The sequence below is a fragment of the Hyla sarda genome, chromosome 3, assembly GCF_029499605.1.
Source record: "Hyla sarda isolate aHylSar1 chromosome 3, aHylSar1.hap1, whole genome shotgun sequence".
Classification (NCBI taxonomy): Eukaryota; Metazoa; Chordata; class Amphibia; order Anura; family Hylidae; genus Hyla; species Hyla sarda.
The window spans coordinates 335209537-335234890 of record NC_079191.1 but is presented as its reverse complement, the minus strand read 5'-3'; the positions used below and the strand labels follow the sequence as shown (position 1 = coordinate 335234890).

Genomic DNA, 25354 nt, shown 5'->3' with positions numbered 1-25354 from the left:
AGATGCCCAAAGAATGTCTTGGATGCAGCTATTATTGTATTCAGCTTCAAAATAGCTTCCTATTCTATATACATAAAGATCCCTTCTTTGAGATCCAACTATATATATATGTTCTGGGAAATCCCAGGTGAATTCCTCCTTAATGTGAATTAAAGCATAACAGTGAAGAAAGCCATTCTGTAGCCGGGACCAACAATCTGAGACAAGCAGGAACGGCAGATCACTAGGAATGTGACTGTGAGCAGAAGTTTATCACTAAAATCGTGTTCATTTTTGGTTGCCAATAAATAAGCATAAGCTAGACCGTTTTTGGTAAGTAAAACATCCATATGCAGTCACCTGAATTTAGACCTTATAGGGGTATTCCAGTCTAAAGCAACTCCCCTTTTCCTACCCCATCCCCAACTGAATAAGTGCAGCTAGGATGAGTATGGAATGGCAGGAGACGTGCTTCAGCACCATATTCCAGCGATTAGAAGGGACCCCACCTTTCTAGCATTTATCACTAATCCAGTGGAAAAGGGAAAAATCCTTTGATCAGAACATGGAAAACATTTCATTTTTTTTAAATCAACTGATACCATAAGTTAAACAGATTTGTAAATTACTTATATTTAAAAGTCTTAACCCTTCCAGTACTTATCAGCTGCTGTATGTTCCAGGGAAGTTCTTTTCTTTTTGAATTTCCTTTCTGTCTGACCACAGTGCTCTTTGCTGACACCTCTGTCCATTTTAAGAGCAGTCCAGAGTAAAAGCAAATCCTCATAGCAAACCTCTCCTGCTCCAGACAGTTCCTAAAATGGACAGAGGTGTCTGCAGAGAGCACTGTGGTCAGACAGAAAGGAAATTCAAAAAGAAATGAACTTCCTCTGTAGCATACAATAGTTGATAAGTACTGGAAGAATTAAGATTTGTTAATAAAAGTAATTTACAAATCTATTTTACTTTCGGGCACCAGTTGATTTAACAAAATGTTTTCCTGGGGAGCCCCCCTTTAAAGAGAACCTGTCATCACGTTCATGCTGCTTGAACTGAGTTATTGGGGCAGTCCCCAGGGGGCTCCCTGGTCCCCGCTCTGCTGGCTTTAATTAATAGGTGTCTGTTTATACCCAAACAGGGAGAAATGTGTCAATCAAGGTTAGTGGGGGGGGGTGAAACCACCTTGGAGTGCCGATGACTTGCAGTTCAGGCAGCATGAAAGTGACAACAGGTTCTCTTTAAGACCAGGTTTTTGTTACTATTCTTGTTAACAAAAAGCAGTCTGAAATACAGAAAAGGCTTCCAACTATAAAGTAAAGAATAAAATATGCCCAGTTTGGCCCTATCATTGTGGACATCGTATGATCAACCAAATCTACCTTGTGGAGTTTATGTTCTATCCCGATTTCTCACCAACATGGATTAAGGTCAAAACCTGTCTCTAATTCGGTCGCTGCATACTAGAAATTTCATACACTCAATGCACTGTGCATCCTATGAGAAATAAAAAGTGACCGATTCCTATCAATCTGTAATTCCTTTACTGAGGCACGGTCAGACACTGAAAGAGCTCAGCATTCAATTCTAAGAAACGTGTGAGCTACTCCTTGCCATTTGCTTAGAACGGATAATATAAGCCATTGCTCTATGAACGGTTTAAGGCAGATGAAGGAAGCCTGTTTAGCAGTCCTAGTACTACGAGTCTCCAGCGCTTCTCATTGGATAAGACTTTAGAAAAATTCTTTCCTTTCGTATAAGTGCTTTTGGATGTTAAAGGCACTTGAACAATGTTCCACATTGCTTCCAGCACAATCCTCCCCAACAATGGTGAGCAGGAACAGAACAGTCCTTAGAAACATGGCAGAAAATGTTTACATGATAAAAATTCACTTTCCTCCAAAGAATAAAAATTCCTGGAAAGCTTGGTTAGAAAAATTCAGGAGACACCTTCCTGACATATGGCAGATTATATATTCTCCAGTATCCAGTCTTCATTAGAAATAGGAGGTACTGATAGAGTGAGGTTTCCTTCAGAGTCCTCCCTGACCCCTTTATGGAGGGCTCCGGCTTCTTGATAATACTCCTCCTCTTCATCAAAAAACCCGTTTTCCATGGCGTAGGTACATTCTGCACTGGAGGCAGCCTGGCAAGCACCTTTATATTCCTGGATGGACTCATACAGCGAGTACAGCTGACAAAGGAGAGACATGTCAAGTTGTCTCAGCCCGACCTGAGAATACAGAACAAAGCGATTAATACAATACACAGAGTGATGCAATAAGATACAAGTATTACAAGCCGGGCATACACAAAACATCACTTCTCTCACTTCAAACACTTTTTTTGTATAATAAAGATGATAAACAGAATTAGTGGCATTGTTCTGTGTCATTTCTGTTATTTGATGCAATTTAATAATAATTTCTATACAATGTAATAAAGTCTTCTTGGGTCAGCGTAAGGGGATGACATAGAAGAGAGCAGGGCAGCTGTAAGTCATGTGGTCACACTTTTCAACAGAGATTGGCGAGTAATGTAGTTATTCCCCTCTGTAGGTTATACATTGTGGGCTACTATAAGATAACATGTTAGAAGGAACCTTATGGGCTACTGAGCCGGACATGCATGGATAACATCATGGGGATAGACTATAAATAACCCCCACCTCCCATCTTTGGCAGCCATTGCCATCCTATACGTCTTGGTAACGCCGTTGTAATGGCGAAACATGTCAAGGAGGGCACAACAGTTTTTTTTTTCCTGATTAGAGACAGATATTGAAACTTTTTTCCACTCTTTTTTGCGATTGTAATTTTTTTTATTTTTTTGGGCAGCCATCATGCCTGAGCTATTTTTTAACAGCTTTTAGAGATATGCTTCATAGCAAGCCCCATGGACATAGGGCAACAATAGTCTGGAGCTGCCCATTTACATTAATGGAAAAAGTTTTTGGGCATGCTTTGTGACCTTGGCAGAGGTCATTCCAAAGGGAGGGGGAAGCCGAGCTGTGAACATCATCTATTGTCTTATGTGCAAAAAGTAGAGAGATACAAAAAGTCAGCTACGTTTTAGACCAAGTGGTAGAATTTTTTTCTAAATATATGTAGTAAATTGGAAAATTTGAACAAACATCAAAAATCTTAAAAAATAAATACCGTATTTATCGGGGTATACCACGCACCGGCCTATAACACGCACCCTCATTTTACCAAGGATATTTGGGTAAAAAAAGTTTTTTACCCAAATATCCATGGTAAAATGAGGGTGCGTGTGTACGCGTGTATACCCCCATACACCCCCAGGAAAAGCAGGGGGAGAGAGGCCGTCGCTGCCGGCTTCTCTCCCCCTGCCTTTCCTGGGGTCTAGAGCCCTGCTGCCGGCCCTTCTCTCCCCCTTGCTATGCACTGCACCGCGCAGCGCATAGCAACGACGCAGGGGACGCACACCGGAGGCCTGAAGCAGCGCGGACCCGACCCCGGAAACAGGTAATTATGCAACCGGGGATGGGGGGAGGCAACGGGGCAGCGGCGCCGGCAATGGGTGCCGCTGCCCCTTCTCTCCCCCTGGCTGTCGGCGCCGCTTCTCTCCCCCTGGCTATCGGTGCCGGCAAAGGGGCACCGATAGTCAGGGGGACAGAACGGGCAGCGGCGCGGATAGCCAGGGGGAGAGAAGGGCCGGCAGCAGGGCTCTAGACCCCAGGAAAGGCAGGGGGAGAGAAGCGGGCAGCGACGGCCTCTCTCCCCCTGCCTTTCCTGGGGGTGTATCGGCGTATAACACGCACATAGGCTTTAGGCTAAAAATTTTAGCCTAAAAAGTGCGTGTTATATACCGATAAATACGGTATGTTTAACTTAAAATATGTTTCGCCTTCAAAAATCATAACTTTCATATTTTCATCCACAGACTAGTATGAGGGCTTGTTTTTTGCGTGACCAGTTGTCCGTGGTAATGCCATCACTCACTTTACCATAAAATGTATGGCGCAACCAAAAAAATACTATTTGTGTGGGGAAATTAAAAAGAAAACTGCAATTTTGCTAATTTTGGAAGGTTTCGTTTTCATGCCGTACAACTTATGGTAAAAGGGACATGTGTTCTTTATCCTTTGGATCAATACGATTAAAATGATACCTATGATAACATACTTTTCTACTACTGTTGCGCTTTTCACATTTTCGACTTTTTTTTTTTTTTTTTTTTTAACGTTCACGCTGTTCACCTTAAAGTATCATTAACATTTTATTTTAATAGTTCAGATATTTACGCACGCGGCGATACCAAATATGTATATAAAATATTTTTTTAACACTTTTTGGGGGCAAAATAGGGAAAATGGGTCAATTTATGTTTTTATTGGGGGAGGGGGTTTTTCAAATTTTTTTTAACTTTATTTTTTTTTTACACTCTTATAGTCCCCATAGGGGACTATTTAAAGCAATCACTCGATTGCTAATCCTGTTCAGTGCTATGTATAGGACATAGCACTGATCAGGGTTATGGGTCATCTTCTGCCCTGGTCTGCGGGAAGGCAGATCAGAGCAGAAGACTCCCGGAAGACAGCGGAGGCAGGTGAGGGGACCTCCGGCTGCCGTGCTGGATGATCGGATCGCCGCGGCAGCACTGCAGGCAATCCGATCATCCAATTAAGTGACCCCGACACTGCAGATGCCGTGATCGGTATTGATCACGGCATCTGAGGGGTTAATGGTGGACATCCGCGGGATCGCAGATGTCCGCCATTACCGGCAGGTCCCTGGCTGCGATCAACAGCCGGGACCTGCCGCACACGATCCGGGCATCGCTCCGATGTCCGCAGTTATGCTTAGGACATAAATGTACGTCCTAGTGAGTGAAGTACCGCATCACCAGGACGTACATTTACGTCCTCCGTCGTTAAGGGGGTTAAAGGATGCTTTAACATGAAGCAGTAGAGGAAAAATTCCAATTTCTGCGAAGTGCACAATCACTGTCTTTAGAGAACTCCTACTGCTATCAATATCATATATTACAGGAACGTTGCTTATGACATCCGCTAGTATTTTATGCAAAGCACCCACAAAGAATAAATCTCAATTGATCTCTAGGCTGTAGGCCAGTTTTGCCCTGGTATCTATCTCAATAGCTTTTATAGCCCTCGCCCACAAGCAACCACAACTGCCTAGCAGACAATAGCATCAATTATTCACCTTTAGTCATTTTTCGTCTGGTTTTGTCTCATTAAATACTAAAGATTAAAATAAAAGCCTCCTATGAAAAAGTCTAATTCATTGTGACAGATCCCTTACGAATGCATCTGTCTAAATGCATCTATAAACTACCATTCTCCACTTCCAAAAAAGTCCTTCATACAACCTCTATTGCTTACCTATGGTCTCGATATCTTAATACAACCCTGTTCACATCTACAGAGGGTCTTCAGTGTTTACAGCCCTTCAGCCCTACAGAACTCTCCCCCTTTGGCTTATGAATCTAGGCTGGTGCGTTGGGGAGATTCTGCCAGGGAGCACCCTGATGGCTGGTTCGGGCAGCATGAAAGTGATGAATTCCCACTTGTTCTAGTGCTCACTGGGGGGTCTCAATTTTCAGGTCCCAACCAATCAGAACTTTTGACACCGCTTTCATTTAAAAAATTTTTTTTTTTGACACCCCCACTGATCAGGTGAATAAGTTGGGAGAAGCGTACTTTACTCGCCACATTGCATCATAAACTTATAATGAGGCCACAGGACAGAGATCGCTATGAGCCAGGGAATGAAGCACACTGCCATGTGCTTCTTTCAGCTCACTCTCTTGATCGGTAGTGGTGGGGTTTCAGCACCAATAAAAAAAAAATATATATATATATATATATATATATATATATATTATTATTTTTATTTTATTTTTTTACACCTTTATTTTGTGTGGTACATATGAGATGAGTACATTCACATAAGTAAATGGTGCAGGACATGTGATAAAGATGGTGCTAGTACACATTAAAAAACAAAACAAAAATCTTTATATATGTCTTCTCTTTTTAGCACGTTGCGAGAAAAAAAATGTGCAACTATTTACTAATGCTGTAAACGGCCACATTTTTAAGGCTAGGTTTACATATATCTGGCAAAACTAGATGAAAATTTCCCCAACTGATGCACCAACTGATGCCAGAAGTGCATGAGATGGCATCAATTGTGATCGTCGGAGAGGGGACGCAGCATGATGCATTGCTGTCTGTGCCGGTCTGGCGAGTTCAATCATCTGGCATCTAAACTGAGATGCTGGATGATTGTGAAATGTCTTATTCTAATGAATGGGATCGGTTCTGGCTTCATGCTCCCTTTGGCGCAGCTTTTGCAGCACAGGAGCGAACTGACAACTCATGCCAGACATATGTAAAGGGGGCCTAAGCCAGGTCTGGGCTGGTATCTGTTTGTGGTGCAATTGAGAGCTTTGTGCCAAAATAGGCCTATTTCATAAATCAGTAACCATTGCAAAGTGAAAAATCCAAAAAGGTTTGCAAAAAGTTGCACTAAAAGTTTACGCAAAACCACCACTTGCAACAGGTTATGCGACAAACAGAGCAAAAAGAGGACTAAAAAGCTTCATAAATCCGAACCTATATGTTTGGAATATAATAGTTAGAGTACTTGTCACCAAACTAAACTTCATATATTGTTACTTATGTAATTATAAGACACTTTGCAATTTACTTGCTGTTAAAATTCTCAAACTTTATGTTTTTAATGTGATTAAAAAAACAGCCACTAGGTGGCTCTGTTCTGTTCCCTGCCACAAGTCAATCAGTCTCCTCACGGCCTGGCAGAAGACCAAACTCAGTAAGCGCGTTCAGGGCATGGCGAGGCCCAGCTCTCTTCAGTGACATCGCCCCTGCTGGGGAACACCCACATTCTCCTGCCGGGAGCTCACACAACATGAGCAAGGGGAAAGGTATGATACAGAGCTTTTTAAAACTCGGAATAATTTTTTAAAGGGCAGGAGGGGTATTAAGAGTAGTGAGGGAATATAATCTGAGTTAGTTTGGAAAACATGGTTTGATGACAGGTACTCTTTAAGAAATAAAGTAACTTAAAGTCATCTGCGGAGATAGGGACTTGTGTAGCAACCTTGTACATGAGAATAACCTCAACAAACACTTAGGCTTTAGTCATAAAAATCCCTGTATCTTAAGAGGATCACGTAAAGCGCCAGCAGTCTAGATGATAGATTCCTATACTTTATGTTCTAGTGGCACAGCTAGCTGGGTGAGAGGTCATATTCTTAAAGAGTCTGTGTTCAGCATGACTACATTAGAGGAAGCCAGGACTGTTAAAATATTTTCTTTGGAGGGGCGTTCCTTTATTTTGCTGCACAATGTCACAGCGGACCTCTGCAAGTGAGAATACAGGGCCAGCTGCACGGCAAACATTCATCCTGTCAACGGCTCATGGGAGAATCGGTCATGGCGCAATTCCTGTACATATCACAGCAAGTTCCGCTAATATAGTCCATTTTGTTAATAGAAGTTCTGTACAGAACTCAACCTCCCAACAAATGCAGGCTACTGTATGCAGGTCTACAGATGGACCAGTGTTTTAAGAACAGTGTGTCTCTAGCTGTTGCAAAACTACAACTCCCAGCATGCCCGGACAACCTTTGGGCATACTGGGAGTTGTAGGTTTGCAACAGCTGGAGGCAAACTGTTATGAAAATAATGAGCTAGGTATTACAAAATCGCTTATGCAATTCTCAACGATACACATGGCCAGGAATTTTTTTTTATATATCTCTATCTCAACTGGCTCCAGAAAATTAAACAGATTTGTAAATTACTTCTATTAAAAAATCTTAATCCTTTCAGCACTTTTTAGCTGCTGAAGTTCAGTTGTTCTTTTCTGTCTAAGTGCTCTCTGATGACACCTGTCTCGGGAACTGTCCGAAGTAGAAGCAAATCCCCATAGCAAACCTCTTCTACTCTGTGCAGTTCCCGAGACAAGCAGATGTCAGAAGAGAGCACTATAAACAAACAACTCAACTTCAGCAGCTGATAATTATTGGAAGGATTAAGATATTTTAATAGAAGTAATTTACAAATCTGTTTAACTTTCTGGATCCAGTTGAATATATATATATATATATATATATATATATATATAAAGTTTTTTCCTGGATAACCCCTTTAAAAGCCAAAATAAAGGCTCAGGGTATATAGGGTTACCATGTGTCACTATAATAGTAGGATGTGTGATCAGTAAGCTTTCTTTACTCAGTCACATCTGTCACTTAAAGGTTGGGTTCACATGTAGTCTGTATTTTTAGCCAAAAGCAGTAGCGGAACCAACTATTTATAAGGGAAACGGCACGTTTGACCCTACCCTAATGGAAAAGATTTGCACCTCGTTTTGCACTCTGTGTTTTAGCTATAAATACTGGCCACGATACTAAGGGGGGAAATTATGAAGGCTCATATGACCGTTTTTGGACATAAGAAGTAGCCCATTTTTGTGCACGCCTCATTTTTCTGTGTTCTAGATGCTTCTACGCTTCATTCGACAAAGGGTATAAAAAAGGGGCATAGCTTCTATGTACTGAGTTTTTGAACTTTTGAAAAATTTGGAAACATTTTGTCACTGCACTCAATAGGATGCATACAAACCAAATGAAAAGAAAAAGCACAGAAAAAAGGTGAAAATTTATTATACACAGTTATCCATAGCAACCAGATAGCTTTTTTTTTTAATAAAAAAAAAAAAAAAAAAAAAAAAAAAAAAAGCGATCTGATTGTTTGCTTTGGGCAACTGGTCAACTTTTCCTTGGCACAGGTTTTGATGAATCTCTCCAATTACCGTATATACTCGAGTATTAGCCAACCCGAATATAAGCCGAGGCCCCTACTTTCACCTCTTAAACCTGGGAAAACTTTTTGACTCAAGTATAAGCCTAGGGGAGAAAATACATCATCCCCTGTCATCATCCAGACCCTCCCCCCGTCATCATCACCCCCAATCTATATCCCCCCCTGCCATCATCCAGACCGCCCCCTCCGTCATCATATAGGCCCCCCTCGTTGTCTACTCCCCAGTTCTCTCGGTCCTGTTGCTTAGTAGCTGCAGGGACCGTCCGCATTCCGGTGAGGAGGGTGAGCCGGTCTGGGCCGTCCATCTTCACCAGGAGGCGCTCTTCTCCGCTCCGGGCCGGCCCCAGACTAGTGATGCTGCATTGACACCACCACGCTGGGACGTCTGCTGCGTACGGAAATCCCTGTGCGGAGGCGTCAATGCAGCGTTACTAGTCGGATGGTCCCTGCAGCGAAGATGGATGGCCCGGCCAACCCCCCCAACGGTATTTTTTTTTACTTGAGTATAAGCAGAGGGTGGCATTTTCAGCACGAAAAATTGTGCTGAAAAACTCAGCTTATACTCGAGTATATACAGTAAGCACAACTAATGCAAGTACAGATTAAAAATCACCAATTTAAAATCAATGAGATCTGTTCATTTCAGTTTCTTAGACTCCTCAATGGATCTGCAGAACAAAAATGAAATCACTGATGTGAACCCAGAAAAAAACAAAAAAAAAAAAAACGGATAGGATGTGAACACAACCATAAGTGGTAGAAAGTTTAAGGCTAGGTTCAGACTATGGAATTTCCACCTGCAATTCCTCTTTGAAATTGCAGGCGGAAATCCCGCTTGCTAAAATGTACTGTATAGTGAATGGGTTTCCGTTCACAAATTCACACTTCACAAATTCCGCACAGAAAATCCACTTGGAAATTTCCGCCTACAGAATGAGGTTGCTCTTTCTTCAGGTGGAAATCCGCAGAACACATTGCAGTCTACTGGAGACACTGCAGTGTCCGCAAGGTCCTAGCGCAGACTGATTCAGTCAGCGTTGGCCGCACTCGGAATCTGCGGGCGGAGATTCTGTAGTCTGAAACTAGCCTAAGAATGTCATCTAAAGGTAGAGTCACACGTGCCTTATTTTGCTACGTAATTGCTCTGTTATTTTCCTACGGATTGAAGTCAATGGGTAGCAAAATGCACAGCTGATTATGCTACATATTGAGTTCAATGGGTAGGAAAATATGCAGCAGCAAATACACAGTAAAATAAGGAACGTGTGACCCTACCCTTATAAAGTAAATTATTAAAGGGGTATTCCGGGAAATTTTTTTTTTTTTTATATCAACTGGCTACAGAAAGTGAACCAGTTTTGTAAATTACTTCTATTAAAAAATCTTAATCCTTCCAGTAGTTATCAGCTGCTGAAGTTGAGTTGTTCTTTTCTGTCTGACAACAGTGCTCTCTGCTGACACCTCTGCGTGTCTTAGGAACTGCCCAGAGTAGGAGCAAATCCTCATAGCAAACCTCTACAGTTCCTGAGACAAGCAGAGGTGTCAGCAGAGAGCACTGTTGTCAGACAGAAAAGAACAACTCAACGTCAGCAGCTCATAACTACTGGAAGGATTAAGATTTTTTTTTAATAGAAGTAATTTACAAAACTGGTTAACTTTCTGGAGCCAGTTGATATTAAAAAAATAAAAGTTTTTTTTCCTGGAATACCCCTTTAACCCCTTAAGGACTCAGCCCATTTGGACCTTAAGGACTTAGACAATTTTATTTTTACGTTTTTGTTTTTTCCTTCTCCCCTTCAAAAAATCATAACTCTTTTATATTTTCATTCACCGACTAGTATGAGGGCTTGTTCTTTGCGCGATCAGTTGTCCGTTGTAACACCATCCCTCACTTTACCATAAAATGTATGGCGCAACCAAAAAATACTATTTGTGTGGGGAAATTAAAAAGAAAACCGCAATTTTGCAAATTTTGGAAGGTTTTGTTTTCATGCCGTACAATTTATGGTAAAAGTGACATGTGTTTTTTATTCTCTGGGTCAATATGATTAAAATGATACCCATGATTATACACTTTTCTATTACTGTTGCGCTTAAAAAAAAAAAAAAAAAAAAAAATCGCAAACTTTTTAACCAAATTAGTACGTTTAAAATCCCCCTATTTTGAAGACCTATAACTTTTTCATTTTTCCGTATAAGCGGCGGTATGAGGGCTCATTTTTTGTGCCGTGATCTGTACTTTTTATTAATACCATATTTGCTTATACAAAACTTTTATTACATTTTTAATAAAAAAAATTTGGAATAAAAGGTTATAAAAAAGCAGCTATTTTGGACTTTTTTTTTTTTACGTTCACGCCGTTCACCGTACGGGATCACTTACATTTTATTTTAATAGTTCGGATATTTACGCATGCGGTGATAACAAATATGTATATACAATCATTTTTGTACACTTTTTGGGGGTAAAATAGGGAAAATGGGACAATTTACGTTTTTATTGGGGGAGGGGGTTTTTCACATTTTTTTTTTTACTTTATTTTTTTTCTTTTTTTACTTTTATTTTTACACTCTTATAGTCCCCATAGGGGATTATTTATAGCAACCATTCAATTGCTAATCCTGTTCAGTGCTATGTATAGGACACAGCACTGATCAGGGTTATCGGTGATCTTCTGCTCTGGTCTGCGGGAAGGCAGATCAGAGCAGAAGACTGCCGGAAGGCAGCGGAGCCAGGGGAAGGGACCTCCGTCTGCCGTGCAGGATGATCGGATTGCCGCGGCAGCACTGCGGGCGATTCGATCATCCTGTTAAGTGACCGTGATGCTGCAGATGCCATGATCTGTATTGATCACAGCATATGATAAGTTAATGGCGGACATCCGCGGGATCGCGGGTGTCCGCGATTACCGGCGGGTCCCTGGCTGCGATCCACAGCCGGGACCTGCCGCGCATGATGCCGGCATCGCTCCGATGCCCGCGATTATGCTCAGGACGTAAATGTACGTCCTGGTGCGTTAAGTACCACATCACCAGGACGTACATTTACGTCCTGCGTCGTTAAGGGGTTAAACATTTTATAGAATGGAATCTAGTATATTATAAATCTGTTCTGCAAACATCTTTGGTTCACTAATGCAGGACATGGGCAGTCCCACACATTGTCTCTACACAATATACTAAAGGCTTGGAAAAAGAAAAATGGACAATAGCAGGACATATGCTACAAGTAATCCAGGCGAATGGGAAAATAATTAGGTCGTGTATTCTACGGACATCCTATAGATTTACTGAAAGCCGCCTCTGTGCAGGGACTCTGGGGAGAAATATGCAACCTCTCTCAATGAAATACACAGGAATGTGAAAGGTTTCCGCACCCTATGAGCCACACGTAACAGCGTCTACCCTGCTGTATGATACCAGATATAAACAGATTGTTAATTATGATCTTAATCAACTATGCTGATGCTAATGTGCCATGATGCATCATTCTCATCTTCCCATTAGATGGGCGGCACATTACTATCTTGAGCCGTTTAAGACCTGGCACATATGTCGGTAATTTCATAATAGGAGCCCATGTATAAAAATAGCAGATCCTGTTTCTCAATCTTCTTACCGTACCTAAGTCTCTGGCCCTGGGCTTGACAGCAGCCTGTGAACAATAGACCTACCTTACCTTTAATGAAATGATTCAGGCGTCCTCGTGATCCTTAATACAAGGGACCAGACCTTATAGGACTTCCTATTTAAAGGCTTAAGACCTTTATCCCACTAAATTACTTGTCTGTATACTGAGGAGGAGACACAAAAGTATAAGAATGCAGCTTCTATATCCCACAAAGAAACTGTTCTAGATTTCATGGACTGCCACAGATGCATATGAGAAGTATAGGGAAACTTCAGGACACACCAAGAACCTGCTGCCCCTCCTCCAAGATGGCTACAGTGTGATGTCTCCATGACTATCTTAGGAAGAGTTTAACTTAAATTTCCCCTCAGGGCATGTTCACACACAGCAGATTGGTTGCAGAAATGAAAAATCTGCTTCATACAAATATGGATATTAAAGGGGTACTCCACTGGCCAGCGTTCAGAATTAAATGTTCCGAACGCTGTTTTCGCTCTGCGGGGGTCGACCACGCGCCTTGTGACATCACGGCCACGCCCCTCAATGCAAGTCAACGGGAGGGGGCGTGACTGCCGTCACGCCCCCTCCCGTAGACTTGCATTGAGGGGGCGTGGCCGTGATGTCACAAGGGGCGTGTCCAACTCCCGCAGAGCGAAAACAGCGTTCGGAACATTTAATTCTGAACGCTGGCCAGTGGAGTACCCCTTTAATGCAGTATGCACAGGAATTTTCACAAGCCCTATGCAGGTGAATGGAACAGTTGCAGAACATTCTGCAACAAACCCAGGGCTGCAAACTCTTTCCTGTCCCCAACAGCTCAGGCCTGAGGGGAAGACACTGCAGAGTAGAGTTACCACAGTGGGAAAAGGGAATTATGTCAATCCCCAGGCCTGGACACTTTTGCTAAACAAACTTGTTTGGGGCGACCAATAAAAAACCATCAAAAAGTGGACGTGCTGCTGTGCTTGCAGACCTATACAATGCAGTGTGTGTGTGTATATATATATATATATATCTATATATATATATCTATGTGTGTGTGTGTGTGTGTGTGTGTGTGTGTGTGTGTGTATGTATGTATGTATGTATGTATATATATATATATATATATATATATATATATATATATGTGTACAAACAAGAAAGTTGCAACAGCACTCTAGGTCAAAAAATGGAGGCTCTCAGCGCACTTTTTGATCAAAATGTGTCCCCCCATATATATATATGCAAAACATTTTTGATTTGCATCTGCATCACTGGACTAATACAGCTACTCACATTTACTATACATATTTTATTGGACTAACAGAATTTTGTAGAGACAAGCTTTTGTGATTCCTCCCTTTATCCGCTTTGCTCTGGACTTGATAAAGGGAAGAATCCCGAAAGCTTGTCTCTACAAAATTCTGTTAGTCCAATAAAAAAGGTATTACAAGATTCGGAAATTTTTTTTGATTTGCATCTGCATCACCGGACTAATACGGCTACTCAAACTTACTATTAGAGATGAGAGAACTTACAGTAAATTCGATTCGTCGTGAACTTCTCAGCTCGGCAGTTGATGACTTATCCTGCATAAATGAGTTCAGCTTTCAGGTGGTCCCGTGGGCTGGAAAAGGTGGATACAGTCCTAGGAGACTCTTTCCCAGCCCACCGGAGCACCTGAAAGCTGAACTAATTTATGCAGGATAAGTCATCAACTGCCGAGCCGAGAAGTTTGTGACGAATCAAATTTACTGTAAGTTCACTCATCTCTACTTACTATATATCTATATATATTATTTTACACTGATGATGCCCCTGTATGCATGAGAAGCAAACTACAGTATTCTAAACATCAAGAAACCAGGTACACAAACATATACCAGCCTAATAGGGGGTCAAAAGGACAAATAGCACTATAGATACCATTTAAGGGTAGGGTCACACATAGTGTATCCACAGTGTGTTTCCCTCTGCTGTAATTCTGCTGCAGTATTTCCCGCAGTGGGGGGGGGGGGGGGGTGGACTGACTGGGGGGGCAAATGTTCTCTCTTTAAGCAGCTCCCCAGCAACATATGAATTATTATTTTTTTTAATCTTGCAATATTCTTTAAAAAAAAGTACATGCCATAAGCATGTTAAAATGCAACCTAAGCTGGAGACTTTTAATATGTCCAGACCAGACATAGGTAGCTAGATAATTAATACTTTATCCTCCCATTATGCCCAGGCTGCAAAAAAATAAGTAAATAAAATAAACATAGCCGGTGCTAGGCTGTGTGGCAGTGTGAATTATCAGGCCCGGGCACCAGGAAGAAAACCGGGCCTGGGCCCAATATATCACACTGCCGCTCATACTATCATTGGCCGAGACGGGACATCGCTGCGGCCAGCAATGAGCTGAACTGCAGTGTGAGGTGTCAGTAGAGCTGGGCGGTATAATCAAAAATGTGTATCACGGTATTTTTGTAAGTTATGGCGGTTCCACAGTATTTAACGGTATCCCCCCCCCCCCCCCAAATCATGTGACCCGTGGGCACTGCATCACACCCATCCCCCCCCCAGTTTATCAGCCCAGCACTGCGCTGTCCCCCACATCGGGAACTAATCATATGTCACCCGCGAGCGCTGCTTCTCCTCCCCCCCCCACCCCCCCAATAATTATTAGCCGCTGCGCTGTACTGTACTATCCTGTGCCCGGGCTGCAAAATTAAACAAAATAAACTTAACCTCACCTGCCGACATTCCCCGTTACCGGCCTCTCGGTCCCTCCTCTGCAGTCCTGGGGATGGGAACGTCAGAGCCGTCAGCCTATCACCGGCCGCATCGATGTCCCGCCTCGGCCGGTGATAGGCTGAGCCACTGTCATGTAAGGAGCCAACCGGTATTGCGGCATGGGAAAAATGTATATTGTGCAGGAAAAAAAATTTGGTATTCGGTATGAACCGGTATACTGCCCAGCACTATGTATCAGGTCCCAAAAGAAGGACAAAGACCGCACCGGAGGAAGATACTGATGACAGCAGCATTTGGTACTGAAAAAAGCTGTGGTGTCTTCTATTTAATGCTACGGTCTTCTACTTACAGAGCAGTTGTGGCCAAATAGACTGCTGCACTGAAGAACACTGCATATGGAACCTCGGCATGATACTATGTTATTTCCAGTTATCACAGAGGACACCCGTTTATCTGCATATGATCAGTAAAGAGTTAACTTACCATTTCTTTCCTAAGTAAAGCCAGGGCTGCGTCTAAATTTGGGGGCTTTGGGTGAGCTTGTGCGCTGCCACTTGAACCCCCACGGCTCAGGTCATCTTGAATACGAGACTTCTGCGCGTAGACTCTCTCCAGGTCTCGCCAGCCCGACCCTCCGCTGGAGTTCAGCAGACCACTAAGGCTTTTTGGCAGTGGAGGCAACCCCTCCATGCATGGGGTCAGCGGAGTAACAGCTGAGTGCGACCCACTCATCACTTGGACTGGGATGACAGAGGGAACTGAGCCAAATGTTCTTCCTAAAGAATGACAAACATTTTACAAATCCGACCAGCATTACAGCATTATCATGACAATGTGCTACATCGTGGTCCCTGTAGTGACCAAACAATTAAACACCCTGTGGCTAGAAAAGCCCGAGGGGCTCGGAGAACCTCTTCAGAAGTACAAGGAGACTGTATGGAGTTTCCATGGCCGCTCTGTTATGGTATATGCACCGGACAGGACAAGCATCTAGACCACTGTGTTTCTCAGCTGTTGTAGACTCTGGTGCGAGATACACTGCAGATTTTTTATAGACGGACAACTAAACCATTTTCTATGGACTGCTGGAGTCAGATGACCTCGAATAAAATGTTTTTTATATTATTATTTATTTGGTGTTATTCTGTGGTATAAAGAATATTTGTGGAGAAGTTGACCTTTGGTACAGAATTTACAATGCTCAAATAAAGGGAACACTTAAACCACACAATGTAACTCCAAGTCAATCACACTTCTGTGAAATCACACTGTCCACTCAGGAAGAAACACTGATTGACAATCAATGTCACATGCTGTTGTGCAAATGGAACAGACAACAGCTGGAAATTATAGGCAATTAGCAAGACACCTCCAATAAAGGAGTGGTTCTGGAGGTGGTTACCACAGACCACTTCTCAGTTCCTATGCTTCCTGGCTGATGTTTTGGTCACTTTTGAATGATGGCGGTGCTTTCACTCTAGTGGTAGCATGAGACGGAGTCTACAACCCACACAAGTGGCTCAGGTAGTGGAGCTCATCCAGGGTGGTACATCAATGCGAGCTGTGGCAAGAAGGTTGGCTGTGTCTGTCAGCGTAGTGTCCAGAGCATGGAGGCGCTACCAGGAGACAGGCCAGTACATCATGAGACATGGAGGAGGCCGTAGGAGGGCAACAACCCAGCAGCAGGACCACTACCTCCGCCTTTGTGCAAGGAGGAGTAGGAGGAGCACTGCCAGAGCCCTGCAAAATGACCTCCAGCAGGCCACAAATGTGCATGTGTCCACTAAACGGTCAGAAACAGACTCCATGAGGGTGGTATGAGGGCCTGATGCCCACAGGTGACAGACGTGACAGAGTCTGGAGACGCCATGGAAAACGTTCTGTTGCCTGCAACATCCTCCAGCATGACCGGTTTGGCTTGGTTTGGGTCAGTAATGGTGTGGGGTTGCATTTCTTTGGTGGGGCCGCACAGCCCTTCATGTGCTTGCCAGAGGTAGCCTGACTGCCATTAGGTACCGAGATGAGATCCTCAGACCCCTTGTGAGACCATATGCTGGTGCGGTTGGCCCTGGGTTCCTCCTAATGCAAGACAATGCTAGACCTCATGTGGCTGGAGTGTGTCAGCAGTTCCTGCAAGAGGAAGGCATTGATGCTATGGACTGGCCCGTCCGTTCTCCAGGTCCGAATCTGATTGAGCACATCACCACTCACTCCATCCACCAACACCACCTCATCAGGAGCATGCCCAGGCATTGTAGGGAGGTCATCCAGGCACGTGGAGGCCACACACACTACTGAGCCTCCTTTTGACTTGTTTTAAGGACATTACATCAAAGTTGGATCAGCATGTAGTGTGGTTTTCCACTTTGATTTTGAGTGTGGCTCCATATCCAGACCTCCATGGGTTGATAAATTTGATTTCCATTGATAATTTGTGTGCGACTTTGTTGTCAGCACATTCAACTATGTAAAGACGAAAGTATTTCATACGATTAGTTCATTCATTCAGAACTAGGATGTGTTATCTTAGTGTTCCCTTAATTTTTTTGAGGTATATTTTGGCTGTGGTATGATGTAGATCTCAGAGTGGGTCATACTAAATGACAGATCTGAATTCCATCAGGACAAGGGAAAATATCAAAATTACCCTTCACAGGGCAACACCAACTAGCTCTTCAGTAGTATGGTCAGCTTAAAGGGGTACTTCGCCACTAGACATCTTATCCCCTATCCAAAAGGATAGGGGATAAGATGTCTGATCGCAGGCGTCCCGCCACAAGGGACCCCTGCAATATCCCTGCTGCACCCGGAATTCGTTTAGAGCATCGGGTGCAGCGCCGGAGGCTCCTGATGTCATGGCCACGCCCGCTTGTGACGTCACGTGCCATAGACTTGCATTGAGGGGGCGTGATGTCACGAGTGGGGTGTAACTGTGACGACACGAGCCTCCGAATTTCGCTCCAAGCACCAGATGTCTGGGATGCCGCAGCCGAGATCGCAAGGGTCCCCAGCGGAGGGACCTCTGCGATCAGACATCTTATCCCCTTATCCCCTATAACAGAAGTTCTTCCCATACATAGGGCCCTTAAGGACATATATCAAAATCCTAAAAGGGGATTCCTCACCTAGGTCACATGTAATTATGTCATGTATGACTCACTACAACTTCCCCTGACAGTAAGCTGCCTTCTGGGGATTCCTTACACCAGACCAGCTGTGATCAGTACTGTAGAGAGACTTTAGGAAATATGCAGAATAATGTGGCACTCCACTTGCAGTAAAATAATGGAATTTTATTTATACAATCCAACATACAAAGTGATGTTTAGGTCAATTAAGACCTTCATCAGACCGGATTGCTAGGAAGGAGAGAAGTCAAGGACAAGTAACAGTCGGGTACCGTGCTGTAAGGTAAGAAGTATAGCGACCACAGTTGCATTTCCACCTTGCGACTGTGGTCACTATACTTATCTTACAGCACGGTACCTGACCGTTACTTGTCCTTGACTGCCTTTTTATTTTATTTCTTATTTTATTTTTTTATCTTTTTATTTTTTTAATTTTTTTTTATCAACTGGCTCCAGGAAGTTAAACAGATTTGTAAATGACTTCTATTTAAAAATCTTAATCCTTCCAGTAGTTATCAGCTGCTGAAGTTGAGTTGTTCTTTTCTGTCCGACAACAGTGCTCTCTGCTGACACCTCTGCTTGTCTCAGGAACTGTCTAGAATATGATCAAATCCCCATAGCAAACCTCTAATGCTTCGTACAGTTCCTGAGACAAGCAGAGATGTCAGCAGAGAGCTGCTAACTACTGGAAGGATTAATATTTTTTAATAGAAGTAATTTACAAATCTGTTTAACTTTCTGAAGCCAGTTTATTTATATATGTATATATTATATATAAATAAAGTTTTTTCCTGGATTACCCCTTTAATTGACTGAAACGTCACTTTGTATGTTGGATTGCATAAATAAAATTCTTCCATTATTTCACTGCAAGTGGAGTGCCACATTGGCCCTCATTTACTATTGCAAACCCGACATGTTTTGTTGAGTTGTGTGCCAGATTCTGTCGCATTGCGCCAGAAATTCTGTCTGCGCCAGAATCTGCGCCACAAATTCTGTCTGCTCCAGAAGTTGCGCCAGAATTTGCGCCAGATTTGAAGAAACCCCGACTAACTCTCCATTTTGCTAAGAAAACCCGAAAAAGGGCGTGGCTGCCGGGAAAAGGGGGCGTGGTCTCCGAAAAGGGCCATGTTCCCGACATTTTCACAAAAACCCAACATATTTACTAAGATTTCCACATAAAATGTGGTGGATTTCAGCTGAGGAAAACCAGACAGATCAGAGCATGTGTAAAAAAAAGCAAAGTGTAGGGAAAGTGGAAAATGTAGGGAAACCTTAGTAAATACCGTGGAAAATTAATTGTAGGGAATTAAAACCCACAAAGAAACCTACACAACACTCTTAGTAAATGAGGGCCATTGTTTTGCATAGGTACTAAGATGGTTTGGGACCCTAGCTGAGCACCCTATATTTCCTATACTGCGAGACTTTAGGAAAGTCATTGTGTTGGTGGACCTCTGATCTTTGCAGGATCATTGTTGACCAAAAAGACTACTCATCACAGGAAAAGAAGATCGGAAAGGTTGTGTTTCACCACATCTGATATTATTTCACCAGAGGTATCTAGCGGCAGAATTTGACGGCCCACCAGGGACATGACATGCTTCTTCAGGGGACACACCTCTACGATAAGGAAGAGATAGGGGACAGTTATCTCCTATCTATATCCGAATGTTGTCTTGACACATGGACGCTATCTCTAGAGCCATCCTGTCTGACTATGCATCTTGCAGAGTTGAGAACATCTGTGGTCACACTTGCAGACAGAGATAAACTGTAGGAGTATGTTTATGTATGCATTCCAGTAAGACAGGAGTACCATATGCTGCGTCCCACTCCCCCCTTCGTAAACACTGGCCGAATATGCATGTTATTACAGTAAGGAGAGGACGATAAGCAGCTGCCAGACCCCAAATCATAAAGTATTCTTGTTCCAGTAGAAGACATTGGCAGATGAGCGACATTACCATCTCTGCCCGTCCGCTCCTTAGAGGAACAGCTTAGGATTATATGTTGGCTCGGTATTAGCCTATGGCTTCCAGTAGCGTGAAGTCATGGCCACATCTAAGGCTGAGTTCACATTAGCGTCAAGTTCTGCTCTAAGGAAGTCTTCTCAAATTCCGGGAGTAAAAGTGCATTCACACCACGTTTTTGCAATACAGTTCCCGTATTAGGTTTTTGCTGAAAAACGGATTCCTTAAAACTGTACTAAACTGTATCAAAATGTATGGACAAATTTTAACCCATATAAGGTTTGAAAAATGATGTCCGGTTGCATCCGTTTTTAAGAAAAAAAAACTTGTTTGACTGAAATTCCAAGAAAAAAAACTGTATGGTGAAAACCGGATGGAACCGTATGCACATACAGTTCTGCACGGTTCTCATTGACTCCCATGTAAAAAAAATTAAAAAAAAAACATACGGTTTCCATACGGTTTTTCACCTGGACCAAAAACCGTGGTAGGCTACAGTTTTGGGTACAGGCAAAAAAATGGCAAAACCGGATACAAGATGCAAAACGGACGCAACCGGATGCATCGTTTGGCATACGGTTTTCAATGGAGAGTCAATGCATATTGTTTTCAAAACAGTTCCATACGGTTTTTAAATTGAAATGTATACGGGAACTGTATTGCCAAATTGTGGTGTGATGAAAAAAAAAAAAAAAAAAAAAAAACCTGCATGTCCTAATTTTTTTCTCCGCTCAATTACTGTGAAACAACAGACTCCAGGCAGAAACCCGTTGGACCCCATTGAAAGTCAATGGTACCTGGTGGTGTCCATTGTGCTCTGACCCGTTCAGTGCAAATAAAAAATAAATAAAAACACACCAAAAGGACCCTGAACGATTACGAGAACAACGGCAGTGTGCATATAGCCTAGCACAACTACTACTATTGTGCTCATCACTTGTTAACTTGTAGTGCAAACAAAGGGGTACTCCGTTGGAAAACATTTTTTTTTTTTTTTTTTTTTTTATCAACTGGTGCCAGAAAGTTAAACAGATTTGTACAGGACTTCTATTAAAAAATCTTTAGGCTAAGTTTCCACTTTTTTTTTTTTTCTGGCAGTTTTTGGATATCTGCCACTGCAGTTTTTGAGCCAAAGTCAGAAGTGGATCCATGAGGGAGGAGAAATGTAAGTCTTTCCTTTATATTTCCCATTCCTTATGGATCCACTTCTGGCTTTGGCTCAAAAAACTGCAGTGGCAGATATCCAAAAACTGCCAGAGAAAAAAACCAAGTGGAAACTTAGCCTTACCCTTCCAGTACCTTTTAGCAGCTGTATGCTACAGAGGAAATTCTTTTCTTTTTGAATTTATTTTTTTGTCTTGTCCACAGTGCTCTCTGCTGACACCTCGGTCCGTGTCAGGAACTGTCCAGAGCCGCATAGGTTTGCCATGGGGATTTTATCCTGCTCTGGACAGTTCCTGATACGGGCATCAGGTGTCAGCAGAGAGCACTGTGGACAGAAAAAGAAATTCAAATAGAAAAGAATTTCCTCTGTAGTATACAGCTGCTAAAAAGTACTGGAAGGGTAAAGATTTATTTTAATAGTAGTCATTTACAAATCTGTTTAACTTTCTGGCACCAGTTGATTTAAAAAAAAAATATGTTTTCCACCAAAAGTACCCCTTTAAAAGGGGTACTCCGCCCCCAGACATCTTATCCCCTATCCAAAGGATCAGTCAGATCGCCGGGGTCCCGCTGCTGGGGACACCGGGGATCGCTGCTGCAGCACCCCTCTATCATTACTGCGCAGAGCGAGATCGCTCTGCACGTAATGACGGGGGATACAGGGGATGGAGCATCGTTACGTCACGGCTCCGCCCCTCACGACGTCACGGCCCGCCCCCGTCAATACAAGTCTATGGGAGGGGGCGTGGCGGCCGTCACGCCCCCTGCCATAGACTTGCATTAAGGGGAAGGGCCGTGATGTCATGAGGGTCTGAGCCATGACGTCACGCTGCTCCGGCCCCTGTATCGCCCGTCATTATGCACAGAGCGAACTCGCTATGCACAGTAATGATTGCGGGGTGCCGCAGCGGCGATCCCCGAGGTCCCGAGCAGCGGGACCGCAGCGATCTAACATCTTATCCCCTATCCTTTGGATAGGGGATAAGATGTCTAGGGGCGGAGTACCCCTTTAAGCAAACACTGCCAGGTGTGATAGAACTATTCTGCCTATGATGATTTATGCTAGTGGTCTCCAAATTGTGGACCTCCAGATGTTGCAAAACTACAACTCCCAACATGCCCAGAGTTTTGCAACATCTGGTGGTACACAGTTTGGAGACCACTGATGTTTGCAAGGGACCACGATATAGGGTGACTTGATGGTGTATGATATATGTAGAATATATATATATATATATATATATATATATATATATATATATGTATGCACTGCCTTTCTTCAGGGATTTACATGCATCTCAATAAGGGTTATGTAAGAATATATAAGTATATATTCTGCTGCATGGCCGACAGAACGATAGCCCCATTAATAATGAATGCTCCGTGTGCCCAGCACATCCCAGTGCAGTCATGGGGGGGGGGGGGGGGGAGATTTAGCAAAACCTGTCCAGAGGAAAAGTTGCCGAGTTGCCATAGCAACCAATGAGATCACTTTCATTTTTGAAAAGGCCTCTGGAAAATGAAAGAAGCGATCTGATTGGTTGCTATGGGCAACTCAGCAACTTTTCCTCAGGACAGGTTTTGATTAATGGTGTCTGGGACAGGATATTTCTCAATGTACGGACGCTAAAACGGCCATTTCTCAAATCAGGGGTTAACCGCAGAAATCCAGACAGGCAGCCAGGCGACTGCTTCCTTTAAGGAATCTGAGTCACGTAAGGTTAATATAAGAGCACTAACCTCAAGGGTGAGGAACATCTGTCGAATATCACTACTACTGAGGAGCGTACAACCATTCTCAAGCGGGGCAGGAGACAACAGACTTATCAGCCACATTGGTATCACATTGTTAAAGGGGTACTCCGGTGGAAAACAAATGTTTTCAAATCAGCTGGTGCCAGAAAGTTAAACAGATTTGTAAATTACTTCTATTAAAACATCTTAATCCTTCCAGTACTTATCAGCTGTATACTACAGAGAAAATTGTGAAGTTCTTCCCAGTCTGAGCACAGTGCTCTCTGCTGACACCTCTGTCCGTGTCAGGAACTGTCCAGATTAGAAGCAAATCCCCATAGAAAACCTCTCCTGCTCTTGACAGTTCCTGACACGGACAGAGGTGTCAGCAGAGGTGTCTAAAGAGGCCTGTGGAAAATGAAAGAAGCAATCTGATTGGTTGCTATGGGCAACTGCACCACCCTTCCTCTGCACAGGTTTTGATAAATCTCCCCCATAGAGTTTATTCAGGTTGCCCATGACGGTCACATGACATCAGACTGTTCATGGTGGCTGTGTAGCATCACTACAGATAAAACTACTACATCTGACACAATCATGTATCTTTATCCACAGTAATGTCCTGTGACCGCCATGGACGAGTGTAATGGTTTTATCTGTAGATGTCATGTGACCGCCATGGATGAGTGTAATGGTTTTATCCATAGTGATGTCATGTGACCGCCATGGACGAGTGTAATGGTTTTATCTGTAGATGTCATGTGACCGCCATGGATGAGTGTAATGGTTTTATCCATAGTGATGTCATGTGACCGCCATGGACGAGTGTAATGGTTTTATCTGTAGTGATGTCATGTGACCGCCATGGACGAGTGTAATGGTTTTATCCGTAGTGATGTTATGTGACCGCCATGAATAAGTGTAATGGTTTTATCTGTAGTGATGTCATGTGACCGCCATGGACGAGTGTAATGGTTTTATCCGTAGTGATGTTATGTAACCACAATGGATGTGTGTATTGGCTTCGTCTGTAGTGATGTCATGTGACCGCCATGGACGAGTGTAATGGTTTTATCTGTAGTGATGTCATGTAACCACAATGGATGTGTGTATTGGCTTCGTCTGTAGTGATGTCATGTGACCCCCATGGATGAGTGTAATGGTTTTATCTGTAGTGATGTCATGTAACCACAATGGATGTGTGTATTGGCTTCGTCTGTAGTGATGTCATGTGACCCCCATGGATGAGTGTAATGGTTTTATCTGTAGTGATGTCATGTAACCACAATGGATGTGTGTATTGGCTTCATCTGTAGTGATGTCATGTGACCGCCATGGATGAGTGTAATGGTTTTATCTGTAGTGATGTCATGTAACAACAATGGATATGTGTATTGGCTTCGTCTGTAGTGATGTCCTGTGACCCCCATGGACGGGTGCAGCAGTTTCTTCCTAAGTGATGTCATGTGACCACCATAGACAATCTAAAGCAGCCATGGAAAAGGTTTGGTAGGTAGTGATGTCATGTGATGTCACTAGGATGGCTCCAGGGCAGACAAGATATGCCCAGTATGAAGTTGTTTTCTTACCAGTCTATAAGACCCCATTTATATACTGCTCATGGCACCGACTCCCAACTAGACCCCAAACCATATGTGTAATCTATCTGCCAAACAGATGGTTCTGGTCCAATACATCTCATGGTTACTATTAGGAAATGTTACTATGGGTCATGTCCTACAAAATGTATTCCAGCTATGGCCAATGTCCTACCACTATAGTGCCCCCAGGAGGTGTCAGCCACCATGTGTATAAGCCCCACTCTCTGTCCCGGGGGTGACCTGGAGGACAGGCTGCCCACTATCCGGATCCCCACACAATAGGCAGCAGGCGGGCACCATGCCCTGACATGATAGCGGCACTCACAGCTCCTCCTGCACACGGTGCGGCTTTGGGTCAGCTCCTGGGTGTCTGTGCGGTTCCCGTAGTCACGTCCTGCGCTCTCCTCCCGGCCGGGCTGTGTGTGCGGGAGCCGCTGATGTGTGATGGGGGAGGGCGGCGTGCTCCTCGCCTATGGCCGGCTGGGTGGGTGGAGGGTGTAGTGATGCTGCAGGGAGGAGGCGGAGGAGGAGGGAGGACACTGTGGAGCCCCCGCCCGGCCGCCTGAGGACTCACAGGGGACAGTGGA

The 25354-nt window shown here is 43.4% G+C and overlaps 1 protein-coding gene across 1 annotated transcript; it reads right to left on the bottom strand.

Annotated features, from left to right (window-relative positions):
• Positions 1-698: 698 nt before the first annotated feature.
• Positions 699-25354, bottom strand: FAM89A (family with sequence similarity 89 member A). The gene is made up of 3 exons (XM_056567363.1): positions 25093-25354; positions 15651-15943; positions 699-2209 (listed from the first exon to the last, which is right to left on the bottom strand). The coding sequence occupies exons 2-3, from the start codon at positions 15897-15899 to the stop codon at positions 1946-1948; spliced, it is 513 nt and encodes a 170-aa protein (XP_056423338.1). The 5' UTR covers positions 15900-15943; positions 25093-25354; the 3' UTR covers positions 699-1945.

Excerpts from the sequence above, each read along its gene's own strand:
- FAM89A (XM_056567363.1), bottom strand. The coding sequence starts at position 15,899 with ATGAGTGGGTCGCACTCAGCTGTTACTCCGCTGACCCCATGCATGGAG. Across the intron at positions 2,210-15,650 it reads CTTTACTTAGGAAAGAAATG|GTCGGGCTGAGACAACTTGA; the intron begins GTAAGTTAACTC and ends CTGTATTCTCAG.